This window comes from Montipora foliosa, chromosome 3 (genome assembly GCF_036669935.1).
Source record: "Montipora foliosa isolate CH-2021 chromosome 3, ASM3666993v2, whole genome shotgun sequence".
Lineage (NCBI taxonomy): Eukaryota > Metazoa > Cnidaria > Anthozoa > Scleractinia > Acroporidae > Montipora > Montipora foliosa.
In genome coordinates, this window is record NC_090871.1 from 11160080 (window position 1) to 11184578 (window position 24499).

Below are 24499 nucleotides of genomic sequence, written 5' to 3' on the forward strand. Positions count from 1 at the left end.
TACCACATGCTTTTATCCTTTAATTTATGCGAACTTTTCGTTATATTTAAATTTCTTTCGCTTTTAGGCTTCACACATTTTTATCCGTTGAAGGCAGCAGTTCAGTCTGTCGAAAGCTCATAGTTTTTCAAAACTTTTTACCAGAGAACGATTTTACCTTTTTTTCGTAAACAATAACGTTTGCAATAATACGTCCCAATGCGCCTATGGCTCCTTCACGGAACGGATCAGGGCTCGTTGCTTAATTACAAAAATTGGTGCAACCGTTCCACTATTCACATGTTTCGTTTCATTTTCCGTCACGACTAATGGCTACTCTCTTTATAAATTGTTTACATTCCGATTAGCTGATTTTAGTAAAATAAGACATTTACCCCCTGCTTTTAGTCAGCCTGCCATGGATTTTCACATATTCATTCTGTGACCCGTCCCATTTACTGGTGGTATGACTATGAATGGAGTTCAAGTAAAGTTGGGTTTCGGTGGGTGCCGGAATCAGGTATCAATCTTGAGCCATACGGCCTCGAGCAAAGAGGAATATCGCTGTCCTACTCTTTAAAATTTCAATTTTCTTTTCTAATTTCCATCCTACTTTAGACTAATTAAATCAGTAGACGAAAAGCGTTGCATATACCTCATTAATAGTGCAAATAAGACTCCTAGTCTAGCAGGTATTATTACCGAAACTGAAGCCAAGTAACTAACTCTCCGTGCTCGTAAATTCAGAATATAAAAGCATTACCTTCGTTATTAACATGATTTGCCACAAAGTAGCTACAAAGTCAACTATGTTCCGTTTGATCAATTGCGGACGGTGAGTTTAAGATGGTAGCTGACGAGTATTACGTTTTTAAAACAAGCGACTGAAAACGGCACTGACCGAAACTTATACTTAATGTGGTAATCCCTCTAGAATGGACAATCGATCAAATGGGTAAAGTGTCATTTGCTTCATTTCCGCGCATCATAAATCTCGTTCTCAGGCTTTCTCAAGCTTTACGGAAAGAAGCGTGAGACTTGGTACCGAGAATTAGTCTTCAGTCCTTACTCGAGAAACAAGAAGATGACTTCTTTTACCAGCGATTTTATTGGTTTAAACCGATCAAGCGATACAACAATGCTCTTCAAGTAAATTGACAGGAAGCCTTCCTCTTATAAATGAAGTTGAAAGTTGAAGTTGTTTGGGAAATAGCACTCAAGTATCAGCCCTTGTACTCGAGATATGCTTAAGGAAATAAACTCAAGCAAGGAAGAGGCTTTAAAAACGCGGCGAGAAAATGTTGACAAACAGTCGGAGCAAGAACGACGAAATTTATGAAATTTGAAGAGAAGAAAATCTTCTCGCTTTCTTGTCAGAATGACGTGACGAACATTCACATTGTCAACAAATGTCACCATATCCGGCTTTCGTCATGATGTAATCCGTTCTATAATTTACTCTCATGAATGATCATCTGGTTCTGTTTTCTGATGAATCGTTGAACTGATTTAATTTTGATAGGAAGTTATATAAAATTCAACGTACACGTAACTAATAAGGACAAAAAGATTGAACGAAACAGAAAGCATTTGTGCTCTTTGGACATTCAACATGGCTGACAGCAAGCTACGCGGGGCTTGGGTATTGATGTTATTTTGTGCCATACATAATACATTTAAGTGCAAATAGCCAAAATTTAGTTTCATACCACGTGCAAATTGTCTTTTATTACGAATCTGAACGAACTGGGTGGTTAGTCGAACGCAATGTCAAACTACGTAAAACAGACTTCTATCGGCTGCATTTTTGTCATTTATGAGAGGCGTTACGCATGATAAGTGGACTAAACTCGATCTTTAAATTCTTCTGCAAATATATAACTCTATGCATTTCTGTTTCCAAAGGACGGGAGTAAAGTATAGTCTGTTTTGCAGTGACTGAACAACACTGCGAAGTTTTGACAAGCATGGCCGCTGAAAACAAGGCAAGGTCGTTTGGTTTGTCTGCAGACGTACAAAGAAAGGTAGAATCCTATCAACTTTATTCCATTTTTGTTGATTTTTATTGTTTGAATGATACCTTTATTTATGAAGCAAACCGTGGACCTGCGGACAGCATTAAAGGAGTTACTGCACAAATGTCCTCGCGACATTGAATCAGTTTTAACGATAATTCTGCCGGTTTAGGGTGTTAATAAAACTTGGATTATGTTTATGGCTATTTATCCAAAATGATGAAGAAATTTTTAGGTATACGGAACCTTGACAAGATACTGCGGTCAGATGTCAAGGTTTCATAATCGTTTCATTGTGTCAGCTGTGTGTTCAGAGATATCCGAGTGGTTTCATCTGTTGCAAAGTAAAATCACTTTAGAAAGTTATAGAACTATGACCAGTTTTTCATAATTTCAATTTCGACAGAACCTAATATGTAACCATCCTTGGTTAATATGATAGTTGGCTAATCTCATTCTATTTATTTAAGCGGTCTGGTTGCAAGTGGAGACAGAAGCACGGGCTACCGATGCATGTTTTCTCAATAAGGAAACGAAATGCCTGATCCGAAGTCGAGTCGACGCAGGCAAAAGGTCGTGTCTAACGAGACTGCTCTGAAACCACATGTGTATTCAATACGTTTCTCGAAATTTGTCTATTCTATGTTTTTACATCTCTGTCAGCGAATATGGGCGACACTCTCCTGAGTTGTCGCCTTTTTTAATCACTTAGGGGATTTGCTGATCATCTTGTAAAGCATTTCTACCCGCCAAACAGAGCTGTTTATTCATTCCATTGAAGTGATTTAGCGGAACACGTCAAATGCACCATGAAAAGGGACGCAAAAGGCTAGCATGATCTCGACCGATCTCCTCTCGCCTAAAATACGGCAGCTGTCGTTTGAAGCTTTTTCCCAACGCCAAGAACAAATTAAATACTGTCTTGGTTGTAGGCAACCCATAAAAGTTAAAACATTTCAACTGACTCTGTGTCTTTCAGCTTCGGTTACGCCATCTCATTCACCACTATCGTTATTTTCTTTGGTCTCTTCCGCCTTCTAACTTTGTTCAATTACCTTTCCATGGGAAACCCCACTTTTAATAAAATATTCGAATGGTTTCATCTGCTATGAACACAGACGTCCCTACCTGTCTGCGTGTCATTTTCTCTCTAAACCCCCCTGCCTTGAATTTACCGTCTCTCCCTAACAGTCACATAATTTCCAATGCCTCAGATAAATGCCAAGTACGACAAGGAAGTGGAATTGGATGTAAGGCACTGGATCGAGCAAGTTCTTGGTGAACATGTGGATTGGGGGACTGTTGACGATTCACCCGGATGTGCGTTTGCCGACGGCTTAAAGAATGGCGAGGTTTTGTGCAAGTATGACATCTGTTCGTCTAGAATTTTGTTGTCGACACAAAAGTAGTACCAAATGCATGTAGAGTCGCTTCATAGTCTGTGGTTATGATACGTCAAAGTCGTAAAGTTGGTTGTTCTGTACATGAAGACGGATCAGCAGTTTTCAGTTGATTGCTGTACAGTAGCACCGAAGCAGTCACCAAGTCAAGGTGGCTTTTACTTTGCTTCTGATTGGTTGAGAATGTGGTTCGGGGTTTTAACTTTTTAGCCAATCACCAAGCGTGGAATTGAAAACCGATTTACTTTAATACCTTTGTAATTGCTTCATGGGAATCCATGCAAGAGATGATGTATAACTTAAAGTATCATTTCTCCTTTCTAATCATGGCGTTTTCTCTTTTCCCTACTCCTCAGACTCGCTAACAAACTGCAACCTGGAGCAATCAAGGTGAACGACACCAGCAAAGTATCAAATCCGGCGATGAGGGCAAACAAAGAGGTGAGATACTGTTTTTAGATTTTTACTCAAGAGGGACAAGAATTCCTAAAATTTCAATTAAAAAAACTAGTGAGCGAATGAAAATCACCATACATCTCTCATCTTAAGGGGCAAGTGATCCCTACACTTACCTGGACAATTTAAGAAACCGCTGAGTACCGCTTCCAAAATGAGTGAGTGGCTTCATAGCTCATTTGGTAGATTGCACCGGCACAGTGGCTATGAATCCCATTGAAATCGCCTGAATTTTCAGGTGTCTACTTAACAAATTGATGTCAGTTTTTCATGCGTCTGTCCTGTTATTGACAATGAATTTCATCATAACATTGTCAAAGTACTGTAAGAAACAGACAACTTTTTTAAAAGACATGTTTCGGCATGCTTATGCCATCATCAGTTTAATGAGTTCCCAAGTGTGAACGGTTATAAAGTCTACGGGTAGATGAAACAATTATTACAACATGACGTAATACAAAAGCGGGTACTATGTGTCACTGATTCACAAAGGAAATCCAGCTGCCGAAAAGGAGCTTCCCAAGAGCCGGAAAAAATGCTTTGGGTCAAAAACAATTCTTCTTCGGGGTAGCGCATTGCTCCCAAGAACTTGGTGTATACTAATCGTACACACGTTGTAGAACCTAACAAGTCTCCCTCGAGAGATTATATAAAACCTCACCAACTGACCAATGACCTGTCGCTCGGGGATATGTGATATATTCCCCTCGTACCGAGCCCGAGGGCAAAGCCTTACGTCAGTAATTGACTCAGAGTCAATTGTTAATTCTGATTAAATGAAGGAATGATTGATTAAAAAATAAATAACAAGAAATTATTGCATGCATGGAAAATTGCGTAAATATCTTTGCTTTCTCAACAGAAAGAAAACATTGAGAAATTCATAACTTTTTGCGAAGCTTATGGTGTGAAGGACCGATTTTCGACGCCTTATCTTTATCAGAAACAAAATGTCATGGCGGTGAGTACTGTGTATTAACCAAGGATGTCTGAACCTTGTTAAGTTATACAGAAAGTTGGTCAGGATTCGGAGGGGGAACCCTGTAGTATGTGTTTATAAAAATACGAAAACATGTTTCAAAATCCTTTTTCCGACGATCATAGTTTGCACTCAGCTGCAAAAATTGCGATTTTTCACAAAAATCGTAAACGAAGCTGACTCGCGCTTTTTGCGAATTTACCGTAAAACCGCCAAATTCGTAAAAGCTGAAAAGATGAATGACATAAGTGCCCGACAAGAATCACGATTTTGGCAATTTTTGCACAATTTGCGAAAATCGCTAACATATCGCGTTTAACTAATGCATAGCCAACACTGACTGGACTCGTTCAAAAGCAACAGGCTACAAACTATACAGATGTTAATTCACGGTGTAAAATCTTCATAAAAGAAGCTCCAAGTACTACGCCCTTTTTACAGTGAATCGAAAATGAGGAAATTTCTTCCGATGGAGATAAGATAGGGCTTAATAAGTGACAACAGAAGAATCCACATTTTTGTGATATTGGCGCATATCGAATGTAGTCACAATAGAGCTGTCAAGGAAGAGCTTGCAGCGAGTTCCGGTTACTTATTATATGACTGCTAGACTTATCGGGTTTTGACAAATGCATAACCATGATATGTACATATCAACATATCAATATCATGGAAGGTCATTCTCCTTTTTAAATTTTTCGACTTTTCAGGGGTAATACAGATTGCCAAATATGATTATAATTGAAGAAAATCTTCATAACAGATGCTATTTATTACCTGCGCACTTTTTACACTCAAACATGACACCACCATATCTTTTTCCACAATGAAGTTCGCACGCTCTTACGATCTTTGCGATTTTTCGCAATTCCTCAAACATCGTTAAGATCGCGAAAATCGAGAGTCTTGTCTGGAACTTGTTTCTCTAACTTTCCAGTTCTTTTACGATTTTTGCGATTTTTCGCAAAGTTTGCAATTTTCGCAATTGCGTGCAAACCTGTCCATATGAATCAAAGGAAGAGGGCTTCTCCTTTTGCCTAGTCTCGAAATGAAAAGGGATAATGCTAGCGAAAAACTTTCAACTGGCTGAAAACTCATTTTGCGTGGTTAAAGAGAGGAATTTTGTCTTGAGTTCAACGTGATTCGTCTCGCAAACTGTGCCTCAGTGTTCACATGTTCGGCCTAACGTGAGTATGATCTTGTCTATTTTATCGAAACCAATACTCTTCATTCTCATACTAGTACTACGCTACAGAATGAACATACACAAACAGCTCACTACAATTACAGAATTGAGTAGGATTTCTTTGTAACCAGGCTAGCCCAGCGCATCTGAGCGCACTAGTTATTGATATTTCAGAAGCCGAGGCAGCTCATAAAAACCTGTGCATTTTTAATGACCTTTTCGTACGTTTGTTTCAGGTCGTCAACACCATATGCCAGCTGGGAAGCGCGGTGAGGAATAAGTTTTTTATGTGGCTATAACTTGGATTAGGGTAAAGTATATTTCAATGGGTCCCGGTACCAGGTGAAATCTTCTTTAAGAAGTGGCTGGAGTTGTTCTCTTTTTTTTACCCTAGGCTAGTCTGCTACTGCCAGAGAAGTGCAAGACATGATGTGGTTTTTAAGTGGCAGGATTTAATTTTCACGAATTTAAGCAGACTTACCCGGTTATTTAATCTCTAATTCCTCGCTGTTTTGATAGAATTGATTCAATTCAACACTCAATCAAATTTCAAAAAGGGTTTGTACATTTTCCTCTGTTTTGCAGGCACAATTGAAGGGTTTCGACGGCCCCACGCTTGGCCCTAAGATTGCTGAGAAAAATGAGAGAGGCTTTACCGAGGAACAAGTGAAAGCTGGACGTGAAGGTCATATCGGTATGCAAGCAGGCACTAACAAACTGGCAAGTCAGAGCGGTCAGAATTTTGGTCTTGGTCGACAGATTGCTGGAGTTGGGTCAGAGGGCGAGTACAAATAATTGATACGGCAGCGTTTTGAGCGGCAGACCGAAGAAAACGTTTATTTTGTTTTAAGGCCAAAAAGTGTTGTAATCGTTTAATTTTCAAATATTAATAGGTGTTACTGAAGATTTGCTTTCTTTGCTTCATTACATTAATTGATTGGTCGTAAAATATAGTTTAACTTCCTTGTCCCGAATTAGAAGCAAGACCCTTATGCTAACAATGAATCACCGCCCTGTGCTCTTTTTCCCACTTTCGCTTTCACTTAAAATCGGAAGCCAGCTTTCAATAAAGTAATGGAAGTTAATTTTGTAATCGCTTTGGACTTGAGTAGTTGGGGAGATCGTGTAACATCGTAACATTTTCTCCTAACCAGTGGCAGTCGCATGCTTTTTCCCGCGCTAAGAGCTCGATGCTTTGCCCGTGTGCTCGCTTGCGCTCTGATTGGTCCATTTGATTGTCTGATTTTGCTATGATTGCCCCTCACGCTCACCCCCAAATCGTGATTTTGGCTAAGTGACACTCAAATGCCAATTGGCCAATTGAGTGTGCAATTGAGTGCGCGTTAGAATAGCAACACAAATCGAAAGATATTAGAGAGATTTAGCATCAGGTTTACGTGAAACGAGAAACGTCGACTGGCATTTTTACGTTTCACGTAAAATGGAGTAAAGCGCGTGACTTAAGCTTCGCGTGACCCACGGCAACTCTGTTAATCTTGAGTATGCAGTTAATGAAAAAAAACAAAAACTCGGAGTCTTTTTGCACATCGTTCCTGTCAAATCATTGCGAGTTTCAGTGAGGCTGTTTTGTGAGTCCAAGGAGAGTCAACGTGGGTTCATAAAGAAAATTGCTGTGAGGTGAACGATCCATAACCATGAAACCTACTTTTTCCTTGTTTGACTTACAGGAACATGATTTTGGGGTTCTTTTTTTCCACAAACAACTTGTTGTGTAGAAGAAAAAAGAGAAGAAAATTCCACGTATACGGCAAACGTGAAAATGCCTACTTTCACGTAGAAACGCGGCAAGCGGAAACCGGCAAACGCGAAAAATGGCGGGAAAAGCATGGTCACTTGGTCACGTCTGCCGTTCGCGTTTCACGTAAATGTGATTCAAAATCTCTCTATTGTTTGTTGTTAACCTTCTTGTATCCACTTTGCAGCTGGTTACAGATCAACCAGGTTTGGTTATACTACAAATATGTGAAAGTGACAACAAATGTCTCGTAATTATATCATAATGGAATAGATGGCAATGTAGAGAAGGGCCCAAGTTTGAGCGAAAATTATTATAATAATCAACCTTGAGTGATTAGAAAGTCCAACATTTAATTAAGTGAACTTCTATTTTTGAATTCTAATGCAACAAAGCTTTTTAAAGATAATTGCAATAAATAAAATAGGATTTGTCTCGTCGTATTGTTTGTGTGTATTGGTTTAAACGACGGAGTGTAAGGGTGAAAGGGTGAACTCAAGGAACACCACCATTATATTGGACGGCATTCGCTTGTTCTTTCCCAGCATCCACTGTAAAGTTTTTCAAGCACGTAATTGTTCTGTTCTCTCGTCTGCCTGTATTGGAATCGTAAAATAGACTGTGGGCTGACTTGATGAAATCTGGGCTTCTTAAATCTCCCTCTGTTCCATTCGCGGGAAAAGGACTTAACGAATAATCCATACATACGGTTGTGGTCTTCCTAGACACATTCAGGGCCTTAAGAAGAACCCTGGCCCCGGTAGATAAATCACGATCCAGCAGTTTCAATAGACCACATCGGCTAAAGGCACTGTTACGCCGTGAACTGCTTCGTGCAACTTGTCTCGCCTGAATGTTTTTGCGACAGTGTGGCGGGACAAGTTGCACGAAACATTTCACATCGTAACAGTGCCATGTATGTAACATACCTTGCAAAGGCCAAAATCGTTGCGAGACAAGTTGTAAGAGCAGTTGCCGAAGGTAAAAGGTAGAATTAAGTTCTACTTTTCGTGCAACTTGTCTCGCAACGATTTTGGTCGTTGCATGGTATGTTACACTGTGAAATGTTTCGTGCAACTTGTCCCACCACAATGTCGCCAAAACATTGCGAGACACGTTGCACGAAAAATTTCACAGTGTAACAGCGCCTTAAGCGTCAATGTTGCACCCGGCCAATAGAAATCTCCTGGGGTTAAGAGTGTTTGTGTATTGTATTTGCATTAAAATGTAGCATTCACCTTTAAATGCTATGGAAATACGTATACCTGGAACAAAACGTTTTATTCCCGACGGGGTTTGAATTGGGTAAAACATTGAGTTAGCCAATAGCCCTTTTCACGGTTAGTTTTTCTCATTTTCATTACAATGTAATCTAACGTGGATGCGAGGCAATTTCGGGTTAAAACTACAAAATAGCCCGAAATTGCCTCACATACATGCTAGATTGTATTGTAATGCAAATGGCAAAAACTAACCGTGAAAAGGGCTATTTGGTCTATCTATGCAAAGATTTCAGTATCGATTCAGTATTTGCTCACGCAACCGTGACTATGTATACACTTGTACTCTAAAACTACGTAACAGACGGACACAGCAACTCGCAACATTGTTGGGAATTGTTGGTCCTTCAGAATGGGGAGAGACGCGAATGGCGAGAATGGGGAATGGGGAGAATGGGGAGAGACGCCCTACGGGCGTGTGAGGCTCGCGCGCTTCACACGCGAGGATCACGCTTACGGCGCTTCGCGCCTTCCGAAAAGGGAAGAAAACGACTGTTTTGCAGTCTACTCCCAGCAACGCGTAACAACGTGCAACAGGGTCTGCAAACGGACGCAGCAGGAGTTTTTGCACGGCTATATTGCGTCCGTTTGCACGGACCTTAAGCACATCTAAGCAAAGGCGAGTATAAAAGACCTTCGCCGATGTTAACAAGAAGTATATTTTATTCTCTGGATAGTGAAAATCCGCTGGATAAACTCATACGGCGTTTAAAGAACTAGGGCATGGTTTACACTTCGTACGTTAACGTATCTCGTTGGACAACCAGCTTCTGAGTTTTAGCACTCGTCAAAAACACTGACTTCAAGGAAAAGGTTTTCAAATAGTTCTAAATGAGCACTCTTGGCGAAAGTATCCTTCCTTTAGAAAAAGGAAGCAAGAACATTTTAAAGAATCAATGACAAAGGCTGATTGAGTAGTGAAGTTATTTTTCGTTTTTGTAGGTAGTACACTGTAACTGCAATACACATATCAATATTTTCATCGGCCGCGGGCAGTGGGCTGTCTGAGTCAATGAGTGTAAGATGGTAGGTCTGCAGCGCGTGCATGAATTACGAAACCAATGTGGAATTTTCTTGAATTTCAACAAATGATGTCCATTATGGTTATTCTGTTTGCGGCCCATTTGGCGTTTTTTTTTTACTTCGCAAGAGCAATGGTCAACCGCAACAGCGTTAACATTGGTGGCATTCTTGCCTAGAGCGCATGTGGGCTTTATGAGCCAATAATAAATAAATAAATAAATAAATAAATAAATCATAATAATAATAATAATATTATTATTATTATTATTTTATTTAATATATGTGGGCTTTTAAAAATACAATGATCAAAAGCGCATTACATTATTAAAATATACTGAATATATAAATAAACTAAATTTAACAACAATAATAATGTAATTTAAGAGCTAAAGGCTAAAAGTTAACTTTAAAAGATATGTTTTAAGACAAGTTGTAGAAGTTAAAATAGAATCAATATTGCACAGGCTTGCAGGGAGCGCAATCCACAGTGTAGGCGCAGCTACACCGAAAGATTTGTTACCCAAAGGCTTTTCATTTTCCCTGCTGGATGTAATAGGGAGCTTAAGATCTACGACGACGACGTCGACGAAAACGCCACAAAACAACGATATCATTGGTTAAAAGAGCATAAATAATCGTGCTGCACGTGCAGCACGGATTTTAGCTCATATTTTTGCAGTTCTTTGCGTGACGACGACGTGAAATCACTAAATTTTAGGTTTTGACGACAACGTGAGCATGCAACAGGGAATCTTTCATTCTGCATTTTCAGTCTGAAATCGCTCGTACCAATTTATTTTTAGGATACTTCGCCCACATTGTACGAAGTGAACGTGATGGAATAATCGCGAAAGACTTTTACTAGAGCAAAGTTTTATTTTGAGGTGACGTTTTCGTCGACGTCGCCGTCGTAGATCTTAAGGTCCCTAATGATATAGTGCCTGAATCACAGCGCAGTGAATAGCGTACATGCTTTCGTACATAAATTAAATCGCTAATATAAGCTTGTGCCATAAAATTTAGTGCTTTAAAAGTTAAAAGTTAAATTCAAAAATTTGTTCTGTAGCTAGCTGGCAGCCAGTGTAATTCTTGCAAAAAGGGTCATATTTGCAGTTGGACGTTAGTTACCTAGCCGCTGCGTTCTGTACTCTCTGCTGTTTAGTTATTTCACAATCTGGAAGTCCATAAAGAAGTCCATTGCAATAGTCAATTCTGCTTGTGACGAAAGCATGCGGAACAATTTCTAAATTATCTCTTGCTAAAAATTTACTTATTCGCCTTATATTATGGAGCAGGAAAAATGCCGCGCTACAATTATGCAAGACAGGAAATATGTGTAGACATGGAGAAGTTAGAGAAAAACTAGGAGCCACGATTGCGCACGGGCTTAACATTTGCTGTGCCAACACGGACTGTACAAGGATTAATTTTCAACAGTTGATGTTTGGATCCGATAATAAGAAATTCAGTCTTATTATCATTAATTTTTAGTTTCATTGTCCTGGTACATCATTTTCTTAAGTCACTAATGCATCTATGGGATCTATCCATGGCGCACACCGCCTCTACATGATCCGTCGGACTGTTGGGCTTAAAAGACAAGTAGAGTTGAGTGTCATCAGCGAAGCAATGAGCGTCAGGTAGATGCACTTGTATTATCTCGAAGAGGTTTGAGGTGTAAACCACAAAAAAAGCGGACTCAGACAGCTACCTTGTGGAAAACCGAAGCGTAAATCGAAGCTATCTGATTTAACCCCGTCGAATAAAATACGTTGGCTATGTATGCCCTAACAAGTATGACGAAAACCACTCTAGATCCTTTCCACGTATACCGAAGCTTGTGTTCAAGCGTCTAAGCAAAATTTGATGATCCACAGTGTCGAATGCGGCACTTCAATCTAAAAGGACAAGTAGCGTAACGCGCTGCGAGTTCATGTTCAAAAGAATATCATTGACGACTTTGACTAACGCTGTCTCCGTACTGTGGTGTCGACGGTATGCAGATTGCAACAGCGGATAAAGACCTGACGGTGGTCATATGTCTGATTAAATACAGCATGCTCTGTAAGCTTAGGGATGTAGGCCAAATTGCTCACGGGACGCAAATTCTTAAACAATGAATCTAGACCCAATTTCTTCTGCAGAGGTATAACTACAGCCTCTTTCCAGCTTGCATGGAAAAATTCCTGAATCCAGCGAGACATTATCTATCCATGCGAGTTTTTCTGGGGAGAAATCATATTGACGAGCAACGGGATAAAGAACAGGACTGAAAGAGCACGAGAGAAAAGACGACGAAATTTGAGAAAATTTAGCAAAGAAAGCCTCGAGAGAAGCCGAGGAAGGAGACGAAGAGAAAATTTTAATGAAGAACACCGTAAAGCTGAGAGAAATAGAGCGAGAGACAAAACACTTATTTACAACGGTTAGCTTTTAGGTAATGTTTCCCTTCTCGCTGCCTCACTTATTTTGTAAAACTCGCTAAAAAAGGAAGAAGGGCTGACAACGTTTGCAGTTCCGTGTTGACAGAGATTCTGGCATTTTTCAACGATCACACACCACTTACAGCAGACATCATTGGCGAGTTTTCTTGTCGTCATTGTCTATTTCGTCAGACATAAACAAGCACTCGACGCCGTATAAATTTATATAGGATTGCACTGTGATTGCAGTACATTTATCTGCAATGAATGCACTTGTAAGCAATGTTTGGGACAGTTTAGGTTCTTTTTGGCCAGATGAAACTTAGAAAAGCGGTTTGATGAGCTCGAATATTTAATTTTCGGCAAAATATCCAACAGCGATTGAGTTATATCACGCGGTGTTGTGGCCGGCTACGGTTAATTTGGAACTGAATTTATCATTACTGTAGCGACTGTCCTCTGACTAAATTAATACCTTTCGATTTATAGGCTTTTTCTGCGTATGTAAGTTCAGTTTTAGTTATTGATTAAAATTATTGGTTATTGTTTGCCAAGGCTTGTCTGTTTACTGCTGTCATCTCAGAGGTGTTTGATCACTGTGTACCAGCATACACTATATTGCTTTCTGGAGTTAGAAACGGGAGCTCCGTTTTTAGGCCTGGCTAAATTTATATATTAAAGGTTACATGTCCTCGTTAAGGGGATTTTGCGGTGGTTTCCTATCCAGTTACTAATTAACTTCAGCCGAACGAGCTTAACTTTAGTGGATACTATTACATCAATTTATACGTAATCGGTTATGTAAATGCTAACGCGAAGACGACAGCAACATTGGAAAGCAAAATATATCGTAAAAATAAAAATAAAAATTAAATGAAATGGGTGATCAGGCCTCACAGGCTTTGTGCGTCAACACCCGCTTAGTAACGGTACTGTTTGGGGACTCCATCGTGAAAAGATCGAAGATTACAGAATCAAGTAAATTGAAAAAAAAAAAGATGAGATATCTTCAGACGATGATTACTTAATGGTCTCCCATCGAGGTACCAACCGTATCCGATAGGGCTTAGTTAAGTGGAAACATCATACTGTTGGTAAAAACGACAACAAATTTGGATAACACAATAAATAGTAAAAGGAAATTAATTTTGCAAAAATAATTACTACACAATACCAGCCTACTGCGCTACCCACTTGTACGCAATGCGTGCCTATTCTTGATAATTTTTATACTGCTGATTAGATCTTCACCCGTATCCGGTTCTTTTGTGCTTATGCGCTTGCGTACGCGTCGCTAGTGAAAACTACGCTTTACTCTGGTCCTTGATTACACAGTGATAGAGGAAAAACAATATAAATATCTTTAAGGTTTGGAGAAAATAAAAAGAGAAAAAGGTTTGTTATATTGAGGCGGTTCATTTGCCGTAAGCCGAAGGCGGAATTCCGTTTTATCAGTTTTACGAGAAAAGATGTCTCCCTTCGTTCAGGTGATTCATGTCGTCCAAAATTCCTGATACTAACTACTAATAAATAAGGGCTTCTTGTCTTTCTCAGAAAATTGACGACACTGAATCGCTTGAGTTTTGTAAATGAAACAAACAAACTTACGCCACAGTTGTTCAAATTTACACCAGTTGTTTGCGTGTACACTAAGTTTTTCAAGTGTACTCTTCATTCTTAACGTCTACACTCTTTTCACGAGAACACTAGTTAGTTTTTCAAGTTTATCTTTAAGTTGTCATTCATTGCTCTCAGTGGTTTACTCCAGTTCAGGCCAAAGGTGATTATAATCTTGTAGAACCAGTGCAAACTCAAAAAACTAGTCTGAACCTAAACCACAATTGTAAACGTGGAAAACACAAGCATCTTGTGTAAACTAAAAAATTAGTGTAATCAAGAACAACTAGTTCTAACACGCACTGCTAGTGTGAACGGAAACAGTCAGTCTGAATTCTAGCAACAAGTGTTAACATGAAAATTCGAATAAACCGAACAACTACTGTTATCCAAACAACTAGTGTAAACCAGAAGAATTGGTGTAAACGTGAAGAACAAGCATTAACATGGACCTAGTTTTCACATTTAGACTAGCTGTTGTGTTTACTGGCAGACGTTTTTCATGTTTACAATAGCTGTTCACATAGTTGTTTGTGTTCAGATTAGTTGTTTTCGTTTAGCCTTGTCGTTCGTGTTTTTAGACAAGTTGTCTAGGGTTTACTAATGTTTTTAGCCGTAACACCTGTTCAGGTTTCCAAAAGTTCTTTATGTTTACACCACATGTTCACGTTTTCAGTAGTGCATGGATTCATGTTCTAGTTGTTCATGTTTACACGAGGTGGTTTAAACCTACGCTAGTTCAAGTTGTTTGTGTTTACACTAGTTGTCCACGTTTCCACATGTTGAGTTTACACTATTAGCCTATTCAACGACTAAAAAAAACAACACGAAAATGTATTAAAAAAATACATTTTCGCGTTGCTTTATCAGTCGTGCAATAATCTTCTTGACTTTCACAAATATTTTTAATTTATCAATTTTGACAGATCACGATCTTCCCTGATCCAACACTGTGCAAGACCTATCGTCCACGTTTTTTGCAAAGGTTTAAAACCTCAACTTCACTATTAGTCTAACAGTAGTAGAAGTAGTAGTAGTACAGAAACAATTTGTCTGAACATAAAGTAAACGTGAACAACTAACATGCATAGAACGCTATTGTAAACAACACCAACAACAATTTTTGTTTTAGTTTACTTCATCGACAGTTAAGAAAACACAAGAGAAAAATCCCATTTCATCGTACATTAAAAAATCCAGGCTTTCGCTAACCCCAGTTTTATTTTTAAAAGTATAATAAATCGTATTAATATGTGACCCTTACGGTCCAGTCGATGCTAAAGAATTGAGCGGGTCTGGATGAGTTGACTTAAGACTGTCCAGAACTGAACGACCAGGTCGAGCAGCTTGTTGGGAACAATTTGTCAATAACATTGTTGTTTTGTGTTGGCCAGAATGACTGAAAGCAGTGAAATTTTGATATCTGGTTCCATTTCGATTCCTTTCCCAGATCGGATTTTCCATAGCAAGAATGTGCGTATATATCTGGCTCTAACGTTTTGAACAGTGTGTCATTGACTTAAAACATTTGACATAATGGTGGGAATGATAATTTGATGGATCATTTTAAGAATTTTAATATTGACGCTTGAATTTTAATTGCTTATAAATTACATATACACTGGCGTGACCAGCGCGTGACGCCTGTCGTTTTTCACTTGATTCACGACCGTTTGAAGTGAGCTTTCCGTTTGTCTGTTGTTGTAGTTATTTCGAGAAACGGTGAATCGGCCTTTTCATCGGTCCTCAGTTGACGGCGAAAGCAAGGTATTTTACTACATGTAGTTTAAAACCTCTCTCAAACGTAGCGTATTCCTATACAAATCAACTTATTCACATATCTAGATGTCTCTGTAATTATCAAAGTGGTTTGAAGGTCGGTTTTAAAGTCATGAGTATATATACATGAAATTCGTAGGCTGGTGTCTGGCTCACTTGATTTTCTTTCATTTCTTGTTCGTTTAAAAGCTGAAAGTGAAAGAGCAAATGCATGTTATTGAGGATCTCAGCATGAATGCTTCAAATATTACACTGTTTACTCATCAGCTTTGAAAATTTTGTTTGCTCGGGCGTTCTTGGCACAGCGTTTGCTCACTGATCATATCTTTACTAGACGAATAAATGTCGATTCTATCATTTTGAAATACAGCAGAAAAAACATACCCTAGGTTTCAGTTTGGTTTTGGAATTGCTTGCTATTTACATAAGGTCCATAAACGTTTGTGGCTTATAAATTTTAAATTGACAAGAGAACTCAACTATTTGCAGGCTGGCAACTTGTTATTTTTTTTCTGATCTCGGTTGATTTCGCCAGTTTAATACCAACAACCTTTCACTTTTCCTCCTTTCTAATGACCGGTGAAATTTGAGTATTAAACAACAGGTTTTTTCTCTTGCATTGAAAACAATGCCGAGACCATATGTTTAGTTAAATATTGACATGAATGGATAACCGACTTCAGCCTGTCACTTTGACCGAAAGGAAAAAAATACATCTCTCAGGATTTTTTCCGTTAATAGTTGGTTAGACTGCTTTCCACTATAGAAATAACAGAGCGATAAGAATCTTTCGTCAAAGTCTTTCTTTGAATCTTTTTTTCTTCAGGTTAAAATTTAAAGTGCACGGCCAGCTTATAGATCATACTAGGATAGTTGAATGAAATTCTTTGTCTAATTGAAAAACCATGATAAACGACTCAGAGGGTAGAGCACCCGACCGAATCTCGACCCAGAACTCTTCCCTTTTGCTCATGACTGAGGGAGAGAAAAGCTCTGGGGAACCCTGAAACCAAGTGACTTCTCGTTGGTTTTCGTGCGAGAACAATGGTGAAATTGTCTCTGAACGGTGCATTCATGTTACCACGAGGAGTGAGCAGACGCCTTAACGGTTTACTAGATAGAGTCTCGGGTCATGCGCAGACATATGATCCGAGGCTCTGGTGACGAGAATGCGTCCGACCATGTTTCCTTCTCGTCACCAGAGCCTCGGATCGACCCAAGGCTCTGGGAATATGAAGGAGAACATGTGCCGTTGGGTTCTTATAGCCAAATATTGGCTATTTTAACCTTGCGGCGTTTTGTCACTCCTCGTTCTAACATGAATGCACCAATAAGAGACGCTTTTGATTGTTCTTCACAAAAACCAATGAGAAGACACTTTGTTTCAGAGTTCCTCAGAGCTCTTCTCTCCCTCAGTCAAGAGAAGAGTTCTGGGGTTGAGATTGACCATGTTTCGGACGTCGCAGGCCCGGACTTTCCATTCGCTTGTTGCCAGGGAACTTGCTTATCATTTTGTGGGCAGTTCGTTGATAACAAGGAACATGGCAATGCAGTTTCAATCAAGTGTTTAGTGATCTCAAGATTATCATGTTGTAGACATGGGGGAGGGGGAAGGAAGGGGCCAGTTCAGTCGTCACCTAGTGCAGTAGGGTCCCCTCGGGTTTCTTAAATCCCGCCATTCCCATGTCCAGTGGCCCCGGTGCTTTTCTTAGCAGACGACCCCAATACAAGTGTAATTAACATTTTCGTCTCTATAACCCTGCAACATACGGTAATGCAAAAGTTTGGTTACCAAGTGTTTAAAAATAAAAATTTCCTGGTGGAAAGTGCTGACTAACTGTATGTTACGCGCAAGTTTGTAAAAAGTAAAAAAAAAACATAGAGGATATCACATGATCGTTTGGAAATACGAATCTGATGGTATCTTCAATAAGCGCAGCGAACGAGTGAAGATATCATATCAGCACCGATATGATATCGGTTGCAATTTAAGGCACTAAGACCAAGAAAAATGATCACCTTAACTGAAGGAAGTCACCGGTAGTTCTAGTTTCACTATCTTCAGATCTCGAAGCCATTTTTAACAGATTTTAAAATATGAAAATTTAATTAATGGCCGCACGACTTCGTGCGTTAAAAGGATGCACTAACAATATTGGCTGACATGTCGGTAACCATGACGATTTCAACATCATTACATGTTGAAGATAAAAATAGTATCTTCATTTTGCTCGACGAAGATCGCATCAAATTTCAAATTATAGGAGTGAGAAAAATTATGGTATTTCATGGATGTCTATGTATTTAATTAACCTACTATTACTATTCTCTCTGAGAGTTCGCACACTCCGATTGCCCAATTTAGTTGGACGTATTGCGCCTGTTGTTTGATTCCATGGGCTAGAAATAAAATTAATATAACATTTATATCGTTTTTAAGGGCCGAACTGTAAGTTTGGGCACCTTGTTTTTAGTCCTGCTCAATTTATGGCCCGAATGCGAAGGACCATGAACTGGAGAAAACGCAGAGCGTTACTTACAGTACGGCCTTCAAATTCGGTTAGAAAGAGGTATTTTATTTTCCCGCTCCGAGCGCAGGAAATTGAAGCTGCGTAAGTGAACGTTGCCTTTGTTTGGTTAATACACTGACACGAGATATTTTTCAGAAAAGGTGCTTGTAACCCAAAATACCTGCTCAGTACACTACAAGCTTCAGTCATTTTCCTCACTCCATTTGTAACCTTTTCTTAAAAACAACATCGTTTGGTTTCTTCTCAGATGGCATCCAAGTGGGAAACCGAAACTGCCAGCGATGTTTGTGCGTGGATTCAGAGAGCGACAGGTGTCTCTGTGCCCTCGGATGATCCATCAGATTTTGCCGAGGCGTTAAAGAATGGCCAAACACTTTGCCAGTATGTTTGGTTATCTTTCCCGGCTGTCTTTCCGAAGATGTGCGTAACAACAGCGGGCACGTAGGGGCTGGGGGAGGGCAATTGGTTTCCGGTCCACCTGCGCAGACAAGAGGTCCCCTTTATTTGCGCGCTTCTTCTCGCAAAGACGGAAAGGGTACCATTTTTTTGCTGGTGCAAAAGTGATTTTGTATATATATTTTTTGCTTTTTATCGTTGCAAGGTTAGCGAATATGATCCAACCAGGGTCAATCAAGAAGATTAACAAAATGAAGACACCGTTTATGATGGTAGGTTACAGTGGATCGTACATGTATTTTTGGCAACGAGTCATTCTTCTATCAACTGAGTGACAACCGCGAAAAAAATGTTTTGAGTGGTAGAAAAATAAAACATAAGTAGCCCAAAAACATTTGGCGTGAGGTAGTCCGTTTCCACAACTGTTTTGCGCGCAAGATTTGGTCTTTTGCCTTCCTGGAAATGACAAGGTAATATCAAGCACTTTCTTTACTCTCCAAAGTGGTTTTATCTGTTTCATCCTGTATCCTTCCGTAGGTTTCAGCTTCCAGATCACAGTCTCTCAATCTCACGAATTCAGTAGTCATTGGTCTATTACACCTTAATCAATTTTGCCACGAGTGTGTGGTGGGCAGGAATGCCGCAGTGGTTAGAGCCTTTAACTCCCACCAATGTGGTCTGGGTTTTATTCTTTAGATGCGTTGTGTTTGTTCTCTACTCTGCTCCGAGAGGTTTTTATTCAGGTACTCCGGGTTTCCCCTCTCCGCAATAGCCATCTTATGATTTCGTATAAGTTGATTTGATTTCTTTACAGCGTTTAGTTCATTCATTAAGTTCCTTCTGGTCAAACTACAATTGTGAAGAAAATACCATGGGACAGTCATAAAAACCACGTGATTAGCGATCATGATTTCAGAATTACTTCCAAAATGCAGACTTACCATTTTTGAAACTCCATTGTAGATCCTCCGCCTTTCGTCCAATACAATCAGTGTTGAAAGTCTGAAAAACTACGTGTGCATGTTTACAACACTGGGGATGGGAGGGGCGGGGAGCCTGTAGCTTGAATTTCGTGCGACTGTTTGCTTCGTGTGCGTGTAAAAGAGTCGCCAGTGTAAAGTCTGCACCAAGAATTTTGGGGCAGGTTATAGCACGGACGAGTTGTCCTTTTTTTAAACCACAATGTCCAATTATTTTCTTCCCTTTATAAAGTATGCATACGATCCTGAAAATCGCAGAACCTTCAATACCATCTCTTTGAAATTTAACACTGCCCGCAGCCTTGCCTTACTTGCGAATTTCCGTTTTTAACTTTTAGGTCCTACATTGCGTAATTACGTCTTATCGTTCGAACCCTACGTAATTGGCTCACGCTGTTAACGTACACCCTTTATTTCGTCCCAATTAAGCCTCATATTTAGTACTACGAAAACCACCGGTCTATGGAATGGGCCTGAGTTACTGAGTCACTGCCCCAACCACTTTCACTTGTAAAGATTTCAAATTCTTGGGAAGTGTTGTGAAATTTCATCAAAATTTTTAACTGAAGTGGGCGGGGCAGTCACTCAATAATTCGAGCTCATTCCACACTTTGGTGGTTTTCATAGTACTTTTTTGTATGTCAGCCGGTTCGTAACGTTAGCTTAAGAAAAGGTGATAAAATGACAAAATAAAATAATGGTAAGGTTTTTGCTCTCTCAACTTACAGATGGAAAATATTGGTTGGTTTAGCGACTTTGTCACCGCTTTTGGTGTTCAGCGAGAGTATGGGTTTGTGACCGTTGACTTGTATGAAAAACGCAATGTTTATCAGGTGTGTACAACAGCTAAATTAACTAAATTGCCTGCTATGTTTTGACACTGAGTAACCAATTTAGTAAACTGGAGAGGCTCACTGATTTAACTACGATTGAATCAGTTCAGCATTGACAATCTTAAAAGATTGTCAATGCTGAACTGATTCAAGTCAAGCGCAGAGCATTGACAAACCACAGTCTGTAAGTGTAAATTGCATACCACAAAGTCAGAACTACAGACTAGATACAACATATAACAAAACAAAGAACTTTAAATTACTTGTAGCGAAAAAATACAAGACATTCAGACCGATCTATATTTAGACTACCTTTTCCGCGAAAAACAAAAGCAGTTCCGGATCGGTGACACTATGACGTCAAGTTAGTTTCTTGTGATTGGTCATCGGGCTCCCTAGGGAGTCTCATTCGCGGGAAATTCAATTTAAAAATAGATCGGTCTGTGAAAACGCTGTGAAAGGAATATAGGGCTGCTGTTCGTTCCTAGTCATGGTCTCTTGACAGTGTATACTGATCCGCTATATTGTACAGATAAGTAGCGAAAACTCATGAAAGCAGCTTTTAATAGAGATAAATTGTGGTGAGATCACTTTCGGGCGTAGGTGATCATTGAAAAAGAGGAGGAAAGAAGAGAGTGAATTGGATGAAACAAGCTTAAAATAAACCGGGAAGTGTAATAACCGATGTTTGTATTTGTAGGTCCTTTTAGCTTTGAAGTGGCTCAAAGTTGAGGTAGGTTGATTCGAAAACTCTTTTAAAATTAATTTAAAACTGAAGGTCCGAGCAAACGGCTTAAACATCCGTTGGATTACGTTGAACAAACAGTTTGCCCCCCCTCCTTTAACGTTGTTGAAACATGTTGAATCGAAGTTGAATCGATGTTGAGTGAGTTTAAAAGCGTTTAAATTTTGCTTTGATATCGCGAATGTTGAATAAAGGTCCGTTTAAACGGTTTCAAGATTTACTTCAACATGCATTCAACACTTTGTTGAACTAAATGTTCGGTGCGTTTGAACAGGTCGTCCAACATTGTTGAAAGCGTGTTGAATGAAGTTTAAATCTGTTTAAACTTTCATTCAACATCAATTCAACTTTTTGTTGTTCTCAAAAATGTTGAATGGTGTTTGAAGGGAGGGGGGGGGGGGGGGTACTTGGGTCAATTATTGCTGGGTATATGCCGCTGGCCTCTCAGAACCCCCACCCCTTTATAGTCTATTTTATGGCCAATTTTATAAAATAATTAGGATAGTACACGCACTCTCATTGGTCAATAGCTGTGTTTAGATGGGAGTATGGAAACACGGCTGTGACATCACACGAATTTTGATTGGTTATGTATTGTCAGACGCGCGTTTTGATTGGTTGATAGGAAATATGAGCGTGTGTCAAGAAAATCTGTTTCAATCAAGAAGTAAAAAAACCAGCATTTTCCTTCATTTGTTGAATTACCATTGAGAAATATTTTATAAAAGCATTAGAGGACATTTTTCCTTGTTTCGATAGCCTCATCTTCACACTCGGGGGAGTTAGGAGAATTCGAGACAGTTATGCAAACCCAAGACGCATTACTGTCTCGAATTCTCCCAACTCCCCCTCGTGTTTATATGAGGCTATGGAAACGCGGAAAACGTCCGCTATTGTTCAAATAGTCCACATCTTAGTCACTTTTGGGTAAATGTTATTTTAGCGACACCAACTTAGTCACTTTCTGTTTATGCATAAGCTTTATATAAAACCTTTTAACTAGATCATCCTAAAATGAAGTGACACATTTGGTGCACTAAATGAAGAATTTTTAAAATCCCACTGGCCAGAATTTTCTTACCTCCAAAATCCCGACAATATGCGACCCCATTCTAGTAACTCTGTCGGGAACTCTGTTGAAAACGCAACCCCATCATAGTCAATCCAGTGGTAAAAATACGACACCATCCAGCGGCACATTCACATTAGCTCATTAATAGGAAGAATCTCCGCCCCCGGGGGATTTTAACCACCGTGGGAATGCTTTGTGAGCTGACATTTCGAGGGTTAAGAGCGAAGGCCCAACACTCTTTTTCCTTTAGAGCAGTTTTCAAATGACTGTTGAAAGTAATTCCGCGATTGCAATTGCTACGCTTGGTGATTGGTTAAAAATCAAGCGCCAGTTTATAGACCAATGAAAAGGAAAACCAAAACCAATAGCGACTTGCACGCGCGATTTTTAATTTCCCGCGCTTTGAGCAAGTTACATGGAATTGCTACGAATTTGGATTGGTTCATTGCGCTGTTTGCATCTGCTATGATTGGTGGAACTAATTCGGCTTGACTTTGGTATTTGTTTTACGACACTCAATTGAAAACCGCTCTATCAACTCGTTTGATAAAACTAAATTTTCATGTTTGGCTTTCACTTCCCATCGATGCAGCACTACACCGCGGACCGGTGGCTCAGTTGGTTGAGCACCGGGCTGTCACGCGGGAGGTCGTGAGTTCAATTCCGACCGGACCAACACTCAGTGTCTTTAAATAACTGAGGAGAAAGTGCTGCCCTTGTAATGAAATCTGCAAATGGTTAGACTCTCTAGTACAAAAGATGTGTATGTATGTATGTATAAACTCTTCTCGGATAAGGACGATAAGCCGGAGGTCCCGTCTCACAACCCTTCAATGTTCATAATCCTGTGGGACGTAAAAGACCCCGCACACTTGTCGCAAAGAGTAGGGCATGTAGTTCCCGGTGTTGTGGTCTGTCTTCTGTGGTGTATTATGGTTGGGAGGGTAAATGCTCGGAGATATTATCTACACCAAGCTACTCTAAAAATCCGAGGGGAAATAAAGATGTATGTATATGTATGTATAAACTTACTCCTTCATTCGTCTTATTTTTGCCGTAACAGGCAGAGAAGAAAAACATCAAGCTTTGATGAACTGCAGAGAGAGGGGATATTCCTGCGAGTCTGTGGGGTTATGCATTTTTAACGGATTTGTTCTACCTACGCCTGTTGTTGGTTTAGAGGACTTATTTATTGTTTGGTTTGCGAACGCCATTAAGTAAAGAAATTTAGTGCCTAGCATTCCCGAAAGGGAGACGTATTTTACAGTGTAGTTTCGTTAGATCGAAGCCAAAGTAATTTGTTTTGGCCAATCAGAACGTAGATCGATGCAGAAAATTGAAGTAACCACTCATTGCAAAGGAAATGCATGTATCCAGCACAAAACGCGGGAAAACGCGAACATGTTTCGATTGGCGTTTTTCGACACGCTCCAGATTCTGTATTACGCAGACAAAATTATTTGTAAGAGGAGAAAAGCATTGTTAGAAATCTACGGTATGAGTGGTTGTTAGTTTCATTTTGCGTGTTTGCTTGCTATGCCTGGTTGCTTGACATTTTCATAAAGATGTTTAATGGAATCAGTTTTTTTAAAGTTTGTTGTTGCAAAACATGTCCATATTTCTCAGTTACCCATGTTAGGATAAGTGTTTTCTCTCTTGTCTTCGTTCTAAAAACAGTATTAAGTTTAACATAAATCAAAGTTTTAAAATCATTACCTCAGACATTTTCTTTTGTTTATTTAACACTGGGTGTATAAATGTCCACAAAGATTAGACAATAATAAAGAGCAGAAATCAAGTGAAGCTATGATCCTCGCCGTTATGAACGCAATTTTTGCAGAGCAGAAAGGCAAACAAGGGTTCAGACTCTATGTTTGCGTTCGAGAACAAATATTAAGAGGAAAAGAAGGAAATAAGAGGAGTACTATTTTAAAAATTTCGTCAATTCGACCAAAATAAATTTTATAATTCAAAATTAGCGAAAAGTGGCAAAGATAACTCTGACTTTAAAAAAAGAGACTGCGAGAAGTCCCTTCATAAATCAGTTGA

The 24499-nt window shown here is 39.4% G+C and overlaps 2 protein-coding genes across 2 annotated transcripts; both read left to right on the top strand.

Moving 5' to 3' along the window:
• Positions 1–1436: 1436 nt before the first annotated feature.
• Positions 1437–8214, top strand: LOC137996753 (muscle-specific protein 20-like). Its single transcript, XM_068842318.1, has 7 exons — positions 1437–1621; positions 1885–2003; positions 3209–3357; positions 3751–3835; positions 4713–4811; positions 6252–6284; positions 6601–8214. The coding sequence occupies exons 2-7, from the start codon at positions 1947–1949 to the stop codon at positions 6808–6810; spliced, it is 633 nt and encodes a 210-aa protein (XP_068698419.1). The 5' UTR covers positions 1437–1621; positions 1885–1946; the 3' UTR covers positions 6811–8214.
• Positions 8215–15726: 7512 nt separating this feature from the next.
• LOC137994488 (myophilin-like) lies at positions 15727–24253 on the top strand. The gene is made up of 6 exons (XM_068840069.1): positions 15727–15881; positions 18672–18805; positions 19026–19092; positions 20529–20633; positions 21334–21366; positions 23514–24253. The coding sequence occupies exons 2-6, from the start codon at positions 18672–18674 to the stop codon at positions 23538–23540; spliced, it is 366 nt and encodes a 121-aa protein (XP_068696170.1). The 5' UTR covers positions 15727–15881; the 3' UTR covers positions 23541–24253.
• Positions 24254–24499: the final 246 nt, after the last annotated feature.